This window comes from Phoxinus phoxinus, assembly GCF_949152265.1.
Source record: "Phoxinus phoxinus genome assembly, chromosome: 1".
NCBI lineage: Eukaryota > Metazoa > Chordata > Actinopteri > Cypriniformes > Leuciscidae > Phoxinus > Phoxinus phoxinus.
Window position 1 is genome coordinate 7,139,430 of NC_136876.1, and position 18,476 is coordinate 7,157,905.

General features: G+C 42.7%; 2 protein-coding genes across 2 annotated transcripts; both read right to left on the reverse strand.

Annotated features, from left to right (window-relative positions):
* Window positions 1-5,177: 5,177 nt before the first annotated feature.
* LOC307009772 (paraneoplastic antigen Ma1 homolog) lies at window positions 5,178-6,050 on the reverse strand (the record flags this gene model as incomplete). The annotated part of the gene is made up of 1 exon (XM_079633842.1): window positions 5,178-6,050. One exon carries the CDS (start codon window positions 6,048-6,050, stop codon window positions 5,178-5,180), a length of 873 nt encoding a protein of 290 aa, XP_079489968.1.
* A 5,338-nt stretch (window positions 6,051-11,388) lies between these two features.
* Window positions 11,389-12,261, reverse strand: LOC307009784 (paraneoplastic antigen Ma1 homolog; the record flags this gene model as incomplete). The annotated part of the gene is made up of 1 exon (XM_079633865.1): window positions 11,389-12,261. The coding sequence occupies one exon, from the start codon at window positions 12,259-12,261 to the stop codon at window positions 11,389-11,391; it is 873 nt and encodes a 290-aa protein (XP_079489991.1).
* Between the last annotated feature and the right edge of the window lie 6,215 nt (window positions 12,262-18,476).

Genomic DNA, 18,476 nt, shown 5'->3' on the forward strand with positions numbered 1-18,476 from the left:
CTTTTACTGCCACATCAAAACCTAATGTAGCGCCCTTTCCCTTCGATTTAAGCGGGAGGGGCCCTGGGTTAGTTTTTTTGTTAGATCTCTCTAAGTAGCCTCTGAATATTATTAACTTTATTTCACTAAACCCTTATCTCAAATATTGGTGTGCTTATTACAAGACTAAAATAACCACAAAGTCTTAAGTCAAATAGAACTTTTTAGTAGTTTACTCAAATAAAATTCAAATAGCAATTGTAAATAAAATAAAATAAAAGTTAACCCTTTAAAGTTTTACAATGAAAGGATATTTCCTCCTTTAAACTCAAATCAACAGTTCACAAATACAACACTGTTAATATTCCCTATATAGAGAATAATATATCACTCTGGTATTTGACAGATAATCAAATGGACAGTAAATACACAAAATTCCCCAAATATCACCAAGGAAAATATTAGTGTTGATTACTGCTCAAGTCCAACGAGTTTTTGTTGTCTCGACACAACGGTTACTGTTCACATAAACATCCCACAACAGTAATGAAAAAAACACCCGGGTGTCAATGTTCAAATTTGCAAAACCAAATAAAATAAATACCCTGTTGCAGGCCTGATACGATGCTGGGGTTCGTTGAGGCACAAAACAGGTTGCCGCTTCGCTCAATGAGCAAACAAATCAAACAGCTGTCTTACCGAGTGTTAGTTCGAGCCGGCTTTCATGACGCACTTTCAGCAAGAGGGATTGAGGTCCGAAGAACTGACGGCAGATCGGCGAACTCGTCCAACGTTGCCAGAGGAACCACTGAGAATTCCTGGTATCTCAGGGCGCTATCTGGGATGTCTTCTATGGATTCGGTAAGAGGAGCGACACGGTAGTTTTCCACCAACGCGACCTCGCTAGTCTCTCACGTGTGATTCGCGCTGTTTCTTGAGAATCGTGCGCTACTCAGTCATTCGATAGACAAAGGGGAAATTGCTATCCCCTCACGTTCAAACAACATTTTTACCCACTTTAAATCAGTTCTCTTATGGACAACCGTCATAAAATGGTATTTTTATCAAGCTAGCACTCAGACATGTTCTAACTTCCAGCCATCACCTCTTCTTCCCCGACGTCACTCCTTTTCCCCACCCAGTCAGCGTTTAACCAATCCCAGCTCTTAACAACGGCAAGTACTTTTAACTCAACACAAGCATACATTTTTCTTCCTTTTTAAATCAAAATAATCTTATACATAATATTATAGGAAACCACAATACATGCATATAAATAAAATATTAGAAAATATTACTAAGGAAATATTACTAAACCAAATTAATACCCAAACAAAATGAATAAACTTCAACCGGGCTTCACCCTCCCCCCTTTAAATGTCTGGATGTCCCCATACAGACTTGTAGACTACTTAATATCTCCTTTTAGAATCATCCCTACACTACTGCTTTACGTTTCTTGTTATGAACTTTCTTGCCTATTTGAATGATTACTCCTCTGTGAACAATAGTTAGAGGCTGATCTTTTGACCTCCCTGGCTCATCATAGGTGAGTTTAACAACTGGCTTTACTCTCCTTTTTTCCCTAACTGGTTCACTTTCTTCCACTTCCTCACTTGTGTCTTCTTGACCTTCTTCTTCATCTTCTACAGAAGAACTGGATGAACTTGAAACGTCACTCTCCGCATCCTCTTCATGTAACAAGTCCTCCTCCTCAGTACAAAGGCCTTCCTGGCATACCAATTCTGACTGTCTGGGCAAAGTGCCGTTCTTATTCAGCGTTTCCTCCAGATATGATCGGTAAGGTTTTGCAATATTGTATTCAAACTCAGATGAAGTCTCAGAAGATGATACATCTTCATTTGTCAGTGCTGGAACATTAACATCAGTTCTTTTCTTCCTCCTCACCGGGTTTGTTTCCACTTTGTTTTGTGGCCACCTCACCAGTTGCCCTATGGGTAACAGTTGGTCTCTGTGAAGTGTTCTGACCCTTCCGTTTCCTGTTTCAGGTTTTACCCGGTATACTGGTATATTTGGGAGTTTCTCACAGACTACATAGGGTACGGGACTCCATCGGGTTTGAAGCTTGTGTTTCCCCTTTAACCCCAAGTTCTTGATCAACACGCGATCTCCAGAATTCAAGGATTGAAATGACACTCGTTTGTCATATGATCTTTTATTCCTTTGATGGACTTTGTCTGCCTCTTCCATGGCTAACTGGTAAGCCCGTTTTAGATCTTTTTTCATATTGCTGATATACTGTGAGTGTGACACATCATCCATCCCATCTGGTGAAGTTCCAAAACAGATGTCTACAGGTAGCCGGGCTTCTCTCCCGTACATCAGGAAATAGGGTGAGTACCCGGTAGCATCATTCTTGGTACTATTGTAAGCATGCACCAGGTAGGGTATCTGTTGGCTCCAATTTCGTTTTTTCTCAGCATTCAGGGTTCCAAGCATGGCTAAGAGGGTACGATTGAACCGTTCCGGCTGCGGGTCACCCTGAGGATGATATGGCGTTGTTCTTGATTTTCTTATACCAAGCAGGTTCAACAACTCCTTTATCAGCCGACTCTCAAAGTCACGACCCTGATCTGAGTGAATGCGTGCTGGTAGGCCATAATGAATGAAGTACTTCTCAACCAGTATTTTAGCAACAGTAAGAGCTTTTTGATTCTTACTGGGAAACGCTTGTGCATAACGTGTGAAGTGATCGGTAATTACTAACACGTTGCCCAAACCTTTTGAATCTGGCTCCACTGAAAGAAAATCGATACACACTAAGTCCATCGGTCCACTACTCGTTATCTGATGCAACGGGGCAGCTCTTTGACATGGACTCTTACGAGTAATGCAAGCTCCACAGTTCTTGACATATTCTTGCACATCAAGAGACATCTTGGGCCAGTAGAATCGATTTCTCAAAAGTTCCGTAATCCTTTCTACCCCCAGATGACCTAGATCCTCATGCATGGCTTTAAGAACTACTTCTCGAAACTTGGTGGGCAAAACCAATTGAAAGAATTCTTTATCAGACTTTTTTGTTACTCGCTGAAGCAATCCATCTTTCATTAGAAGTTTTCCAGCCTCATGCCTTAATGCCACCATTTCGGGATCTGTTATTTTGGTTGACCACTTCCGTTCCTTCAGTGCAGTTATCGCCTGTCTCACAGTCGGATCTTCGTTCTGAGCTTTAATCAACTCCGGTTGAGACAGCAACTGTAAAGAATTAAGCTCCAACCTGGTGGGATAGGCGTAAGCTTCTGGTATGGACTCTGGAGGGGCTCCTAGCTGTTCCACATATCTGGGATTGGCTTCCAATGACACCTGAGAACTCACCCGCTGACATATGGACTTTACACCAGACACAGGTATGTCCCTCCACTTATTATCTTCATCCTCATCCACGAATCTCCTGGACAACAAATCAGCATCGGTGTTGTTCTTTCCGGGTCTATACTGAATGCTAAAATCATACGTAGCAAGAGCTGCTAGCCACCTGTGGCCCGTTGCATTCAGCTTAGCAGACGTCAACACATATGTGAGTGGGTTGTTGTCGGTTCTGACATGAAACTTAGCCCCATACAAGTAATCATGGAATTTATCCACGACTGCCCATTTCAATGAAAGAAATTCCAGCTGATGAATGGGGTACCTTTGTTCTGCAGGTCTCAATTTTCTGCTCGCGAAAGCCACTGGCCGCAATCCTTCCAGGTGCTCTTGATATAACACAGCCCCAAGGCCCTTCAAACTAGCATCCACATGGAGGACGTATGGCTTACTGGGATCTGCAAAGGCTAAAACAGGAGCATGTGTTAAGCAATGAATTATCTGTTGAAAAGCGGACGTGCATGATTCATCCCATCGATCTCCAAAGGGCTCTGATTCCTTGAAGTAGGTCATGCTCTTTTCTTTGCCTGCCTTCTTTCCTTGTTGTGTCGGTGCATAGCCCTTAGTAAGCTCAGTCAATGGCCTTACAATTGAAGAGTAATTAGCAATGAACCGACGATAGTAGCCACAGAATCCTAAAAAGGATCGCAGGGATTTCAGGTCTGATGGTTGGGGCCAACTGATCACAGCCTCAATTTTGTCAGGATCTGTTGCTATCCCATCGTTGGATATGATGTGTCCTACATACTTTACTCGATTCTGGCAAAAATGACATTTGTCAATGGACACCTTTAAGCCAGCCTCCTCCAAACGATCAAGTACTTTCATGAGCCTCTCCTCATGCTCCTCCAGAGTCCTTCCAAAGACTATTAAATCGTCTAGATACACTAAGACTTGGAGTAGGTTCATGTCCCCGACGACTCTCTCCATTAGTCTCTGGAACGTCGCCGGCGCTCCAGTGACCCCTTGTGGCATTCTTTCAAATTGAAAAAATCCTAATGGGCAGATAAAAGCAGTTTTTTCCTTGTCGGCTTCTGCCATGTCTATCTGATAATAGCCACTTCTTAAATCGAGAACAGAAAACCACTGACTACCTGCTAGACAGTCCAGTGCATCGTCAATTCTGGGTGTTGTGTATTGGTCGGGAACAGTTCTTGCGTTCAGGGTTCGATAATCAATACACATACGGACTGCTCCATTTTTTTTTCTTGCAATCACGATTGGGGATGCATATGGGCTGCGAGACTCTTTAATAATACCAACACTTAAGAGGTCTTGGAGATGTTTCCTCACATCGTCTATATCTGCGGGTGCCAGACGCCTAGAGCGCTCTCTAAAGGGTCTTGAATCAGAAAGCCGTATGTTATGCTCTACTCCCTTAGCGAGTCCTACATCCCACTCGTGAAGCGAGAATACTTTGGTTCTTTTGCTCAACTTTTGTTGCAGTCTCTCCCTCCATTCTACTGGAATGGGTGAATCCCCAAAGTTGAACAGTTTTGGATCAATCTCATCAACAGTTTCACTCACGGAAGAAGGGCTAACAGGGTCTGCTAAGTACAAATGGCCAAGGACAGTCCCTACCGGAATGGTCACTGCTTTCATTGATTCATTTTGCAAGGGCACCAGTAACTGACTGTTTTCCATTGCTTCACTTGGCACTATGACGGTTTGAACTAACACTCCAGCCGGAAGTGAAGTCACAGAAGACGCATCTATCATCAGTACGGTTTTCTCAAGAGGCTCTGTCACTTCCACCTCACATTTTACGCACCACTCACCTCTGGGCGAGAGACTCAGGGGTTCTGGACCTACTTCACACATCCAATAGCATCATCCATGTCAGCACCAACGGCACCTCTCAGCAATTGCTCAACACGTGCTCGATCTCGGAAGTCCGCCGGTATGCCACCCCTCTGCACCACTTTGGTTAGGGCACGTTCCAGTCTCCTTAAGAAATCTGACAATTTTTCTACTTGCTGCTGCAACAAACGGAAAGCGAAATACAAGTCATCACCTGACTCGGCAGATCCAAACGCTCGCTCGAGGGCATCTAAGTACTCCTCTGGAGTGACATCAGTGTCAGAATCACGCACAGCTTTGACGATTTCTAATGCAGGGCCTCTTAAACTCTCAATGATCCTCCTTTTTTTCTCTTTGACAGGACACTCGCTTTCTTCCACCATCAAACATGCTTGTTCCATCCAGTGTTCAAACGGTTCCTCACCTGCAGGGGTAGGTATTGCTCCAGAGAACATCCTCAACCGTCTATAACCTCCTTCACTTGAAGTCTTTCCAGTCTTTTCTAACAGATCTCCAACAGCGCGGATAATAGCATCAGGCGAAGAGTTTTCGGACGCAGAGGATGAAAACATGGCCTTAATATCCTCAACTTTTCTCCCTTCACTCTGAAGTAGGGTGTGCACTTTTCTAGCAAAGTCCTCAGAACTAGTATCATCTCCGTTTGAGGTGACAATTGTCCAAGGTTCTGCTCCAGAAACAGGCAAGACTTCAGGGGGTATTAATTTTGGATCAATTTTCTCTTTACTCTCACAGAGAACAAGGAAACACTTGAGATTATCTCTGAACATCCTACCTCTTACTCGGACGCGGCCCAGACACTTGATTGTCTGCATTGTCTCTTCAATCTGCGATATATCCAGATCTTCAGGTACAATAACCATTAATGCATGGTCTTCATTCAAAGCTTCTCCCCTGCACCAGCCCCTAAGCTCTTCTCTAAACTGCTGCATTTTGTGTGGTTTTTCTTTTTTCTTTTTCAATAAAAAAAAATCAAGGGTTATTTTGTTTCACTGTCAAAGCTAAATAATATCAGGAAAACTATGAGATCCCAGCAGTGCCTCCATTTATGTAGCGCCCTTTCCCTTCGATTTAAGCGGGAGGGGCCCTGGGTTAGTTTTTTTGTTAGATCTCTCTAAGTAGCCTCTGAATATTATTAACTTTATTTCACTAAACCCTTATCTCAAATATTGGTGTGCTTATTACAAGACTAAAATAACCACAAAGTCTTAAGTCAAATAGAACTTTTTAGTAGTTTACTCAAATAAAATTCAAATAGCAATTGTAAATAAAATAAAATAAAAGTTAACCCTTTAAAGTTTTACAATGAAAGGATATTTCCTCCTTTAAACTCAAATCAACAGTTCACAAATACAACACTGTTAATATTCCCTATATAGAGAATAATATATCACTCTGGTATTTGACAGATAATCAAATGGACAGTAAATACACAAAATTCCCCAAATATCACCAAGGAAAATATTAGTGTTGATTACTGCTCAAGTCCAACGAGTTTTTGTTGTCTCGACACAACGGTTACTGTTCACATAAACATCCCACAACAGTAATGAAAAAAACACCCGGGTGTCAATGTTCAAATTTGCAAAACCAAATAAAATAAATACCCTGTTGCAGGCCTGATACGATGCTGGGGTTCGTTGAGGCACAAAACAGGTTGCCGCTTCGCTCAATGAGCAAACAAATCAAACAGCTGTCTTACCGAGTGTTAGTTCGAGCCGGCTTTCATGACGCACTTTCAGCAAGAGGGATTGAGGTCCGAAGAACTGACGGCAGATCGGCGAACTCGTCCAACGTTGCCAGAGGAACCACTGAGAATTCCTGGTATCTCAGGGCGCTATCTGGGATGTCTTCTATGGATTCGGTAAGAGGAGCGACACGGTAGTTTTCCACCAACGCGACCTCGCTAGTCTCTCACGTGTGATTCGCGCTGTTTCTTGAGAATCGTGCGCTACTCAGTCATTCGATAGACAAAGGGGAAATTGCTATCCCCTCACGTTCAAACAACATTTTTACCCACTTTAAATCAGTTCTCTTATGGACAACCGTCATAAAATGGTATTTTTATCAAGCTAGCACTCAGACATGTTCTAACTTCCAGCCATCACCTCTTCTTCCCCGACGTCACTCCTTTTCCCCACCCAGTCAGCGTTTAACCAATCCCAGCTCTTAACAACGGCAAGTACTTTTAACTCAACACAAGCATACATTTTTCTTCCTTTTTAAATCAAAATAATCTTATACATAATATTATAGGAAACCACAATACATGCATATAAATAAAATATTAGAAAATATTACTAAGGAAATATTACTAAACCAAATGAATACCCAAACAAAATGAATAAACTTCAACTGGGCTTCACCCTCCCCCCTTTAAATGTCTGGATGTCCCCATACAGACTTGTAGACTACTTAATATCTCCTTTTAGAATCATCCCTACACTACTGCTTTACGTTTCTTGTTATGAACTTTCTTGCCTATTTGAATGATTACTCCTCTGTGAACAATAGTTAGAGGCTGATCTTTTGACCTCCCTGGCTCATCATAGGTGAGTTTAACAACTGGCTTTACTCTCCTTTTTTCCCTAACTGGTTCACTTTCTTCCACTTCCTCACTTGTGTCTTCTTGACCTTCTTCTTCATCTTCTACAGAAGAACTGGATGAACTTGAAACGTCACTCTCCGCATCCTCTTCATGTAACAAGTCCTCCTCCTCAGTACAAAGGCCTTCCTGGCATACCAATTCTGACTGTCTGGGCAAAGTGCCGTTCTTATTCAGCGTTTCCTCCAGATATGATCGGTAAGGTTTTGCAATATTGTATTCAAACTCAGATGAAGTCTCAGAAGATGATACATCTTCATTTGTCAGTGCTGGAACATTAACATCAGTTCTTTTCTTCCTCCTCACCGGGTTTGTTTCCACTTTGTTTTGTGGCCACCTCACCAGTTGCCCTATGGGTAACAGTTGGTCTCTGTGAAGTGTTCTGACCCTTCCGTTTCCTGTTTCAGGTTTTACCCGGTATACTGGTATATTTGGGAGTTTCTCACAGACTACATAGGGTACGGGACTCCATCGGGTTTGAAGCTTGTGTTTCCCCTTTAACCCCAAGTTCTTGATCAACACGCGATCTCCAGAATTCAAGGATTGAAATGACACTCGTTTGTCATATGATCTTTTATTCCTTTGATGGACTTTGTCTGCCTCTTCCATGGCTAACTGGTAAGCCCGTTTTAGATCTTTTTTCATATTGCTGATATACTGTGAGTGTGACACATCATCCATCCCATCTGGTGAAGTTCCAAAACAGATGTCTACAGGTAGCCGGGCTTCTCTCCCGTACATCAGGAAATAGGGTGAGTACCCGGTAGCATCATTCTTGGTACTATTGTAAGCATGCACCAGGTAGGGTATCTGTTGGCTCCAATTTCGTTTTTTCTCAGCATTCAGGGTTCCAAGCATGGCTAAGAGGGTACGATTGAACCGTTCCGGCTGCGGGTCACCCTGAGGATGATATGGCGTTGTTCTTGATTTTCTTATACCAAGCAGGTTCAACAACTCCTTTATCAGCCGACTCTCAAAGTCACGACCCTGATCTGAGTGAATGCGTGCTGGTAGGCCATAATGAATGAAGTACTTCTCAACCAGTATTTTAGCAACAGTAAGAGCTTTTTGATTCTTACTGGGAAACGCTTGTCCATAACGTGTGAAGTGATCGGTAATTACTAACACGTTGCCCAAACCTTTTGAATCTGGCTCCACTGAAAGAAAATCGATACACACTAAGTCCATCGGTCCACTACTCGTTATCTGATGCAACGGGGCAGCTCTTTGACATGGACTCTTACGAGTAATGCAAGCTCCACAGTTCTTGACATATTCTTGCACATCAAGAGACATCTTGGGCCAGTAGAATCGATTTCTCAAAAGTTCCGTAATCCTTTCTACCCCCAGATGACCTAGATCCTCATGCATGGCTTTAAGAACTACTTCTCGAAACTTGGTGGGCAAAACCAATTGAAAGAATTCTTTATCAGACTTTTTTGTTACTCGCTGAAGCAATCCATCTTTCATTAGAAGTTTTCCAGCCTCATGCCTTAATGCCACCATTTCGGGATCTGTTATTTTGGTTGACCACTTCCGTTCCTTCAGTGCAGTTATCGCCTGTCTCACAGTCGGATCTTCGTTCTGAGCTTTAATCAACTCCGGTTGAGACAGCAACTGTAAAGAATTAAGCTCCAACCTGGTGGGATAGGCGTAAGCTTCTGGTATGGACTCTGGAGGGGCTCCTAGCTGTTCCACATATCTGGGATTGGCTTCCAATGACACCTGAGAACTCACCCGCTGACATATGGACTTTACACCAGACACAGGTATGTCCCTCCACTTATTATCTTCATCCTCATCCACGAATCTCCTGGACAACAAATCAGCATCGGTGTTGTTCTTTCCGGGTCTATACTGAATGCTAAAATCATACGTAGCAAGAGCTGCTAGCCACCTGTGGCCCGTTGCATTCAGCTTAGCAGACGTCAACACATATGTGAGTGGGTTGTTGTCGGTTCTGACATGAAACTTAGCCCCATACAAGTAATCATGGAATTTATCCACGACTGCCCATTTCAATGAAAGAAATTCCAGCTGATGAATGGGGTACCTTTGTTCTGCAGGTCTCAATTTTCTGCTCGCGAAAGCCACTGGCCGCAATCCTTCCAGGTGCTCTTGATATAACACAGCCCCAAGGCCCTTCAAACTAGCATCCACATGGAGGACGTATGGCTTACTGGGATCTGCAAAGGCTAAAACAGGAGCATGTGTTAAGCAATGAATTATCTGTTGAAAAGCGGACGTGCATGATTCATCCCATCGATCTCCAAAGGGCTCTGATTCCTTGAAGTAGGTCATGCTCTTTTCTTTGCCTGCCTTCTTTCCTTGTTGTGTCGGTGCATAGCCCTTAGTAAGCTCAGTCAATGGCCTTACAATTGAAGAGTAATTAGCAATGAACCGACGATAGTAGCCACAGAATCCTAAAAAGGATCGCAGGGATTTCAGGTCTGATGGTTGGGGCCAACTGATCACAGCCTCAATTTTGTCAGGATCTGTTGCTATCCCATCGTTGGATATGATGTGTCCTACATACTTTACTCGATTCTGGCAAAAATGACATTTGTCAATGGACACCTTTAAGCCAGCCTCCTCCAAACGATCAAGTACTTTCATGAGCCTCTCCTCATGCTCCTCCAGAGTCCTTCCAAAGACTATTAAATCGTCTAGATACACTAAGACTTGGAGTAGGTTCATGTCCCCGACGACTCTCTCCATTAGTCTCTGGAACGTCGCCGGCGCTCCAGTGACCCCTTGTGGCATTCTTTCAAATTGAAAAAATCCTAATGGGCAGATAAAAGCAGTTTTTTCCTTGTCGGCTTCTGCCATGTCTATCTGATAATAGCCACTTCTTAAATCGAGAACAGAAAACCACTGACTACCTGCTAGACAGTCCAGTGCATCGTCAATTCTGGGTGTTGTGTATTGGTCGGGAACAGTTCTTGCGTTCAGGGTTCGATAATCAATACACATACGGACTGCTCCATTTTTTTTTCTTGCAATCACGATTGGGGATGCATATGGGCTGCGAGACTCTTTAATAATACCAACACTTAAGAGGTCTTGGAGATGTTTCCTCACATCGTCTATATCTGCGGGTGCCAGACGCCTAGAGCGCTCTCTAAAGGGTCTTGAATCAGAAAGCCGTATGTTATGCTCTACTCCCTTAGCGAGTCCTACATCCCACTCGTGAAGCGAGAATACTTTGGTTCTTTTGCTCAACTTTTGTTGCAGTCTCTCCCTCCATTCTACTGGAATGGGTGAATCCCCAAAGTTGAACAGTTTTGGATCAATCTCATCAACAGTTTCACTCACGGAAGAAGGGCTAACAGGGTCTGCTAAGTACAAATGGCCAAGGACAGTCCCTACCGGAATGGTCACTGCTTTCATTGATTCATTTTGCAAGGGCACCAGTAACTGACTGTTTTCCATTGCTTCACTTGGCACTATGACGGTTTGAACTAACACTCCAGCCGGAAGTGAAGTCACAGAAGACGCATCTATCATCAGTACGGTTTTCTCAAGAGGCTCTGTCACTTCCACCTCACATTTTACGCACCACTCACCTCTGGGCGAGAGACTCAGGGGTTCTGGACCTACTTCACACATCCAATAGCATCATCCATGTCAGCACCAACGGCACCTCTCAGCAATTGCTCAACACGTGCTCGATCTCGGAAGTCCGCCGGTATGCCACCCCTCTGCACCACTTTGGTTAGGGCACGTTCCAGTCTCCTTAAGAAATCTGACAATTTTTCTACTTGCTGCTGCAACAAACGGAAAGCGAAATACAAGTCATCACCTGACTCGGCAGATCCAAACGCTCGCTCGAGGGCATCTAAGTACTCCTCTGGAGTGACATCAGTGTCAGAATCACGCACAGCTTTGACGATTTCTAATGCAGGGCCTCTTAAACTCTCAATGATCCTCCTTTTTTTCTCTTTGACAGGACACTCGCTTTCTTCCACCATCAAACATGCTTGTTCCATCCAGTGTTCAAACGGTTCCTCACCTGCAGGGGTAGGTATTGCTCCAGAGAACATCCTCAACCGTCTATAACCTCCTTCACTTGAAGTCTTTCCAGTCTTTTCTAACAGATCTCCAACAGCGCGGATAATAGCATCAGGCGAAGAGTTTTCGGACGCAGAGGATGAAAACATGGCCTTAATATCCTCAACTTTTCTCCCTTCACTCTGAAGTAGGGTGTGCACTTTTCTAGCAAAGTCCTCAGAACTAGTATCATCTCCGTTTGAGGTGACAATTGTCCAAGGTTCTGCTCCAGAAACAGGCAAGACTTCAGGGGGTATTAATTTTGGATCAATTTTCTCTTTACTCTCACAGAGAACAAGGAAACACTTGAGATTATCTCTGAACATCCTACCTCTTACTCGGACGCGGCCCAGACACTTGATTGTCTGCATTGTCTCTTCAATCTGCGATATATCCAGATCTTCAGGTACAATAACCATTAATGCATGGTCTTCATTCAAAGCTTCTCCCCTGCACCAGCCCCTAAGCTCTTCTCTAAACTGCTGCATTTTGTGTGGTTTTTCTTTTTTCTTTTTCAATAAAAAAAAATCAAGGGTTATTTTGTTTCACTGTCAAAGCTAAATAATATCAGGAAAACTATGAGATCCCAGCAGTGCCTCCATTTATGTAGCGCCCTTTCCCTTCGATTTAAGCGGGAGGGGCCCTGGGTTAGTTTTTTTGTTAGATCTCTCTAAGTAGCCTCTGAATATTATTAACTTTATTTCACTAAACCCTTATCTCAAATATTGGTGTGCTTATTACAAGACTAAAATAACCACAAAGTCTTAAGTCAAATAGAACTTTTTAGTAGTTTACTCAAATAAAATTCAAATAGCAATTGTAAATAAAATAAAATAAAAGTTAACCCTTTAAAGTTTTACAATGAAAGGATATTTCCTCCTTTAAACTCAAATCAACAGTTCACAAATACAACACTGTTAATATTCCCTATATAGAGAATAATATATCACTCTGGTATTTGACAGATAATCAAATGGACAGTAAATACACAAAATTCCCCAAATATCACCAAGGAAAATATTAGTGTTGATTACTGCTCAAGTCCAACGAGTTTTTGTTGTCTCGACACAACGGTTACTGTTCACATAAACATCCCACAACAGTAATGAAAAAAACACCCGGGTGTCAATGTTCAAATTTGCAAAACCAAATAAAATAAATACCCTGTTGCAGGCCTGATACGATGCTGGGGTTCGTTGAGGCACAAAACAGGTTGCCGCTTCGCTCAATGAGCAAACAAATCAAACAGCTGTCTTACCGAGTGTTAGTTCGAGCCGGCTTTCATGACGCACTTTCAGCAAGAGGGATTGAGGTCCGAAGAACTGACGGCAGATCGGCGAACTCGTCCAACGTTGCCAGAGGAACCACTGAGAATTCCTGGTATCTCAGGGCGCTATCTGGGATGTCTTCTATGGATTCGGTAAGAGGAGCGACACGGTAGTTTTCCACCAACGCGACCTCGCTAGTCTCTCACGTGTGATTCGCGCTGTTTCTTGAGAATCGTGCGCTACTCAGTCATTCGATAGACAAAGGGGAAATTGCTATCCCCTCACGTTCAAACAACATTTTTACCCACTTTAAATCAGTTCTCTTATGGACAACCGTCATAAAATGGTATTTTTATCAAGCTAGCACTCAGACATGTTCTAACTTCCAGCCATCACCTCTTCTTCCCCGACGTCACTCCTTTTCCCCACCCAGTCAGCGTTTAACCAATCCCAGCTCTTAACAACGGCAAGTACTTTTAACTCAACACAAGCATACATTTTTCTTCCTTTTTAAATCAAAATAATCTTATACATAATATTATAGGAAACCACAATACATGCATATAAATAAAATATTAGAAAATATTACTAAGGAAATATTACTAAACCAAATGAATACCCAAACAAAATGAATAAACTTCAACCGGGCTTCACCAATTTACAAGGTGCAAACAAAATCTTAAAAGGTCAATATAAGCCTTCTCTATAAATTATTTTTGTGTTTTATTAGTGACAAATTTGGGGAGAGGATAGCCTACATAATCCAAAAAAAAATTCATTCGTATTTTCAGAAAATATGAATGAAAATTAACTGCACAATTACTAGAAATGTTTACCTTGGATATTATACAATTTTCAAGCATACAGTTTGTGGAAAAATACACTTTTTTCAAGATGTTTCCAACTCTGAACCAATTCTGTAGTAATATATATATATCAAAATATATGCAAACATGTACATACATGTTGCTCACACATTATGATAGCCATGTTCATGCTAAATAGAGTGTAATTACACCTTTGCCATTAATATGTTTATAAGCAACTGAAAAAAATACAAATATCAGGGCATGTCAAAACATCTCAAGGACCCCAAAAACACCTTAGACTCCAGAGGGTTAAACCGGTCACATGCTAACAAGTTTGACTGTAGCTTCAGATTGTCGTTTTCAATGTCGAGCCAGTGTGCTGTGACCCCTAAAAAGCCCCTCATTTTACAGTCAGACCAAATGTCAACGGTCACTGACACATTGTCTATTCTGGCAAGTTCCGCTTTTAATTTAAGCTTCCTTTGGCTCACCTGATCTTCAAGTTTTGAGGTCATTGTGCGTCTACAAACAGGAGTGTATTTACTGTCCACAATTGACAAAAAGTGATGAAAGTTTTTATTGTCAATTATTGACAATGGAAGATTGCAGTTTATGATCAGGTCTGATAGTATTGAGTGCGTTATTGCTTTTTGCTGAGGATGACTACTGCTGTAAAGTGGAACAGTGCGCTGGTCAAAGAACTGCAAGATCTGAGGCTGCGTTGAGTCCATCTCAATTTTGGCCTTGAGGTACTCTTCATATCTAAAAGAAAAGAAAAGCACCTATTACTTTATGTAATAGACACATTTTAAACATTAAGCTAGAGTAATTATAAACATAATCTTAAAAAAAAAAAAAAAAGATATTGCATTCTAAATTAGTACTGTATGACAAAGTTTGTATGTTCTTACTCTAAATATCCAGGTGATTTGATCCCATAACACAAAATATTATATGGAAATTTTAAGAAAACAAATCTAATCAAGCAAAGTCGATCATTGCGAAGGATGCCGATATTAGCCTATCAACACATGTGATCAATCATGTGTGTCGATATGCCAATCGGCACCCTCCGCAATGGCGAGGAATTTCCTTTAATTTTTTTTTTTAACCAATTGACCCGAAACGTAAACAAATTTTATGGTTTGACTACTGTCAAATAACTTGTGTAATGCAATTTTCGTTTCAACTCTGATTCTGACATGTAAAAGGATTTGGCCTTGTAGCCACAATAGTATACGTACGTAGTTACAGTGACAAAACAATAGTTTAGTGGCATAAATGCAGCATTTGAGCTTTCAAGGAGCACACAATTCTAATTGGCTGTATTATTTATTTACTGCATTTGCTTTTATGTTCTTGAGCAACCGGAATACTGGTACAGATATTTTCGACACGGCCGTCCCAATTAGTCTCACCTGATAAACAGTAAAAACGTCCCTGTCCCTCCACTATCATCCTAAAAGCTCTCTGTTTTAGCAGCCATAGCTGAGATCAACCGAGGTGCACATTTGGATATTACATAGTAGGTTTTTGACAGGCACGGGATAGCACACCCGTTGTGAATGTGGACCTCAAGTTTACATTATTATATCGCTAGCTTTTTATTTAAGTTGGAAGTAGATAGATACCACAGAAAACCTTGTGCTTGAAAACTAGCAAAACCTTTGCGTTTGCCCAGTGACCAACCAACACTTACTTCTCGCTGTGCAACTTGAAGTGACGAATGAAATTTGAAGTTGTGGCCGATGAATCACTTATCTTGGCACTGCAGATATTACACACAGCCGTTCTTTTCTTGGCCGTGTACGCGTAGTCTCTAAATCCAAATTTTATTATCCTCGGCGTTGAAGCTGGTGTTGTTGTTGCGGTGTCCATGTTGTCCGCGGAGGGATCTGCTGTTTTGGCAGGCGGCAAGCGGCTTCCGTATAGCGTCTAGCGGTTTACGCATGCGTATAAATATATAGTTAACTCTTAAATATATAAAAAAAATCACAATAATTGAAAAAATATATTTTCCACAAGTCATTTCAAGTAAATGGGCACAAGTCCGAGTCAAGTCTAAAGTCACAAGGAGCAAGTCTAAAGTCAAGTCGAGTCTTTTCATAGATCTAGTCAAGTAAGTCTCAAGTCCAGAAAATTGCGACTCGAGTCTGACTCGAGTCAAGTCATATGACTCGAGTCTCCCACCTCTGCCGCCCGGAGATGGGTGACCCAGAGATGGGTGGAGCTGCTCTCTCTCTCTGTGGAGGGCTGGGAAACAAATCGTTTGAGTCAAAATTCTGTTCCACCACTGGAGTCACAGTGGTACCCAAAATCTCAACAATAACAAAAAAAAAAGAGCAGTTCCTCTATCTCTGGGTCTGAAGAGGGCCTCACCACCCTCATCCACCTCTTCTGTCGCCAGCTGGCAGCAGTGTGTGGTTCGAGAACACAACTAAGCCACCACCTGCACCTCCTGTCTCGTGGAACCAGGTAAGAGTTGCACAGCACACTCAGACCACGCTACGAGCCGCCTCCCCGAGAGAGCCTCCCGGGCTGCGTCCCTGTGTTCCACCTCGGTGCCCCGCTCCGGGTACGCCTGCGGTCCCGCTTGTACGGTCTTTGTGAGCCTGGTTAGGGCTCCCCAGTCTCGCTGGCTCATTCAAACTGTCAGGCTCGGCTATGCGATTCAATTCGCCCAGCGTCCCCCCAAGTTTCGGGCCATCCACTCCACTACAGTGAGTGCAGCCGATGCCCATGTCTTGCGTGCGGAGATCGCAGTCCTATTGGCGAAGGAAGCAATAGAGCCGGTCCCTCCAGCCGATATGAGGTCAGGGTACTACAGTCCCTACTTCATTGTACCCGAGAAAGGAGGTGGGTTACAACCGATCTTGGACCTGCGAGTTTTGTATCCGAGTCTTCACAAGCTACCGTTCAAAATGCTCACGCTCAAACGCATTTTCGAATGCATCCGTCCCCGAGATTGGTTTGCAGCGATCGACCTGAAGGACGCGTACTTTCATGTCTCGATTCTTCCTCGACACAGGCCGTTTCTGTGCTTTGCGTTCGGGGGTCGAGAATATCAGTACAAGGTCCTGCTCTTCGGGCTGTCCCTGTCTCCCTGTGTCTTCACGAAAGTCACGGAAGGGGCCCTTGTTCCCATGAGAGAAACAGGGCGTTCGCATCCTCAAATACCTCGACGACTGGCTCATACTAGCACACTCTCGAGAGCAGTTATGCGAACACAGGGACCTCATGCTCAGGCACCTCAGCCAGTTGGGCGTGGCATCACGGCACCGGGTGGCAATCACACCGGTGTGCCGCCATACCTTAACCCTCTGGGGACCAAGGTGTTTTTGGGGCCCTTGGGATGTTTTGAAATGCCCTGACATTTGTGCTTTTTTCAGTTATTTATAAACATGTTAATGGCAAGGGTGTAAATTCACTCTATATAGCACAAACGGGGCTACCATGTTATGTGAGCAACATGTATGTACATGTCTGTATTTTTAAGAGAATAATGTTTATGCGTGGTTATTGAAAAAAATAAAAATGAAAGTTGCTGAAATAGACCACAAAACGCATACTAAATATGTGTTCCGGAGACTTTTGACTAATGGATGTTGTCGCTTCGAGTTCTGGCTTCAAAATGATGTGAAAAACATCCTGCCTAATCGTTTTACCCAGGTGGAAAGAGCTAATGAAGGAGAAAGACTTTGAAAGGGACTCTTTAGTTTTCTGCTTTCTTCTCCACGGGTAAGTCAATCTAATGTTAAGGTCTAAATTACAAGCTTTTTTCATTGCTTGGTTGTGTAATATATTTATATAGGCAGCATAACAGTAGAACATGTAGCGCAGGGATGGGCAACTTCAGTCCTAGAGGGCCACTGTCCTGCAGCGTTAATTAGGGTTGGAGCTAAACTCTGCAGGACAGTGGCCCTCCAGGACCGGAGTTGCCCATCCCACGGCTACTGTAGTTGCAACACGCATTTGAAAAAGCGAGGAGCTAGAGAGCACTATTCGTTTGACCGCTAGATGGGAGAAATTCCTACACACTGTCCCTTTAAAATAAACTGCAAAAGATACTGCTAAATGCTTTACATTGAGTCTATAATGACTCACGTGAGACATTTTATATTTATACATTAATAATATTGCTTGTGGTGCTCTTTATTTTTGCTAAACTCTTTAGTTTTATAATCATTTTCAGTTTCTGCATATTTTAATTATCTAAATACTTTATTGTGATGAATGTAGTTAGCTTTATCAAGTTTTCATATAGAGCAGTTTTACAGGCTTTTATCATGTATCCTGACTCAAATAATGTGTTTCTAACAGCAAACACTCAGAATAAAGCAGTGCTTCTCAAATAGTGGGGCGCGACCCCCTAGGGGGGCTCGGAGCGATGCCAGGGGGGGCGCGCGAGACCCCGAAGAACATGCTTTTTCAGGAAGTGGTTATTTTTTGCACCGAACAAGAGTACAGAGCAGGAGATATGAAGTGTAGATAACAAACAACATGGAAAAATATTTAACAGGGATGAAAAGAAAGGCGGAGAGAGACGGAGATAACGAG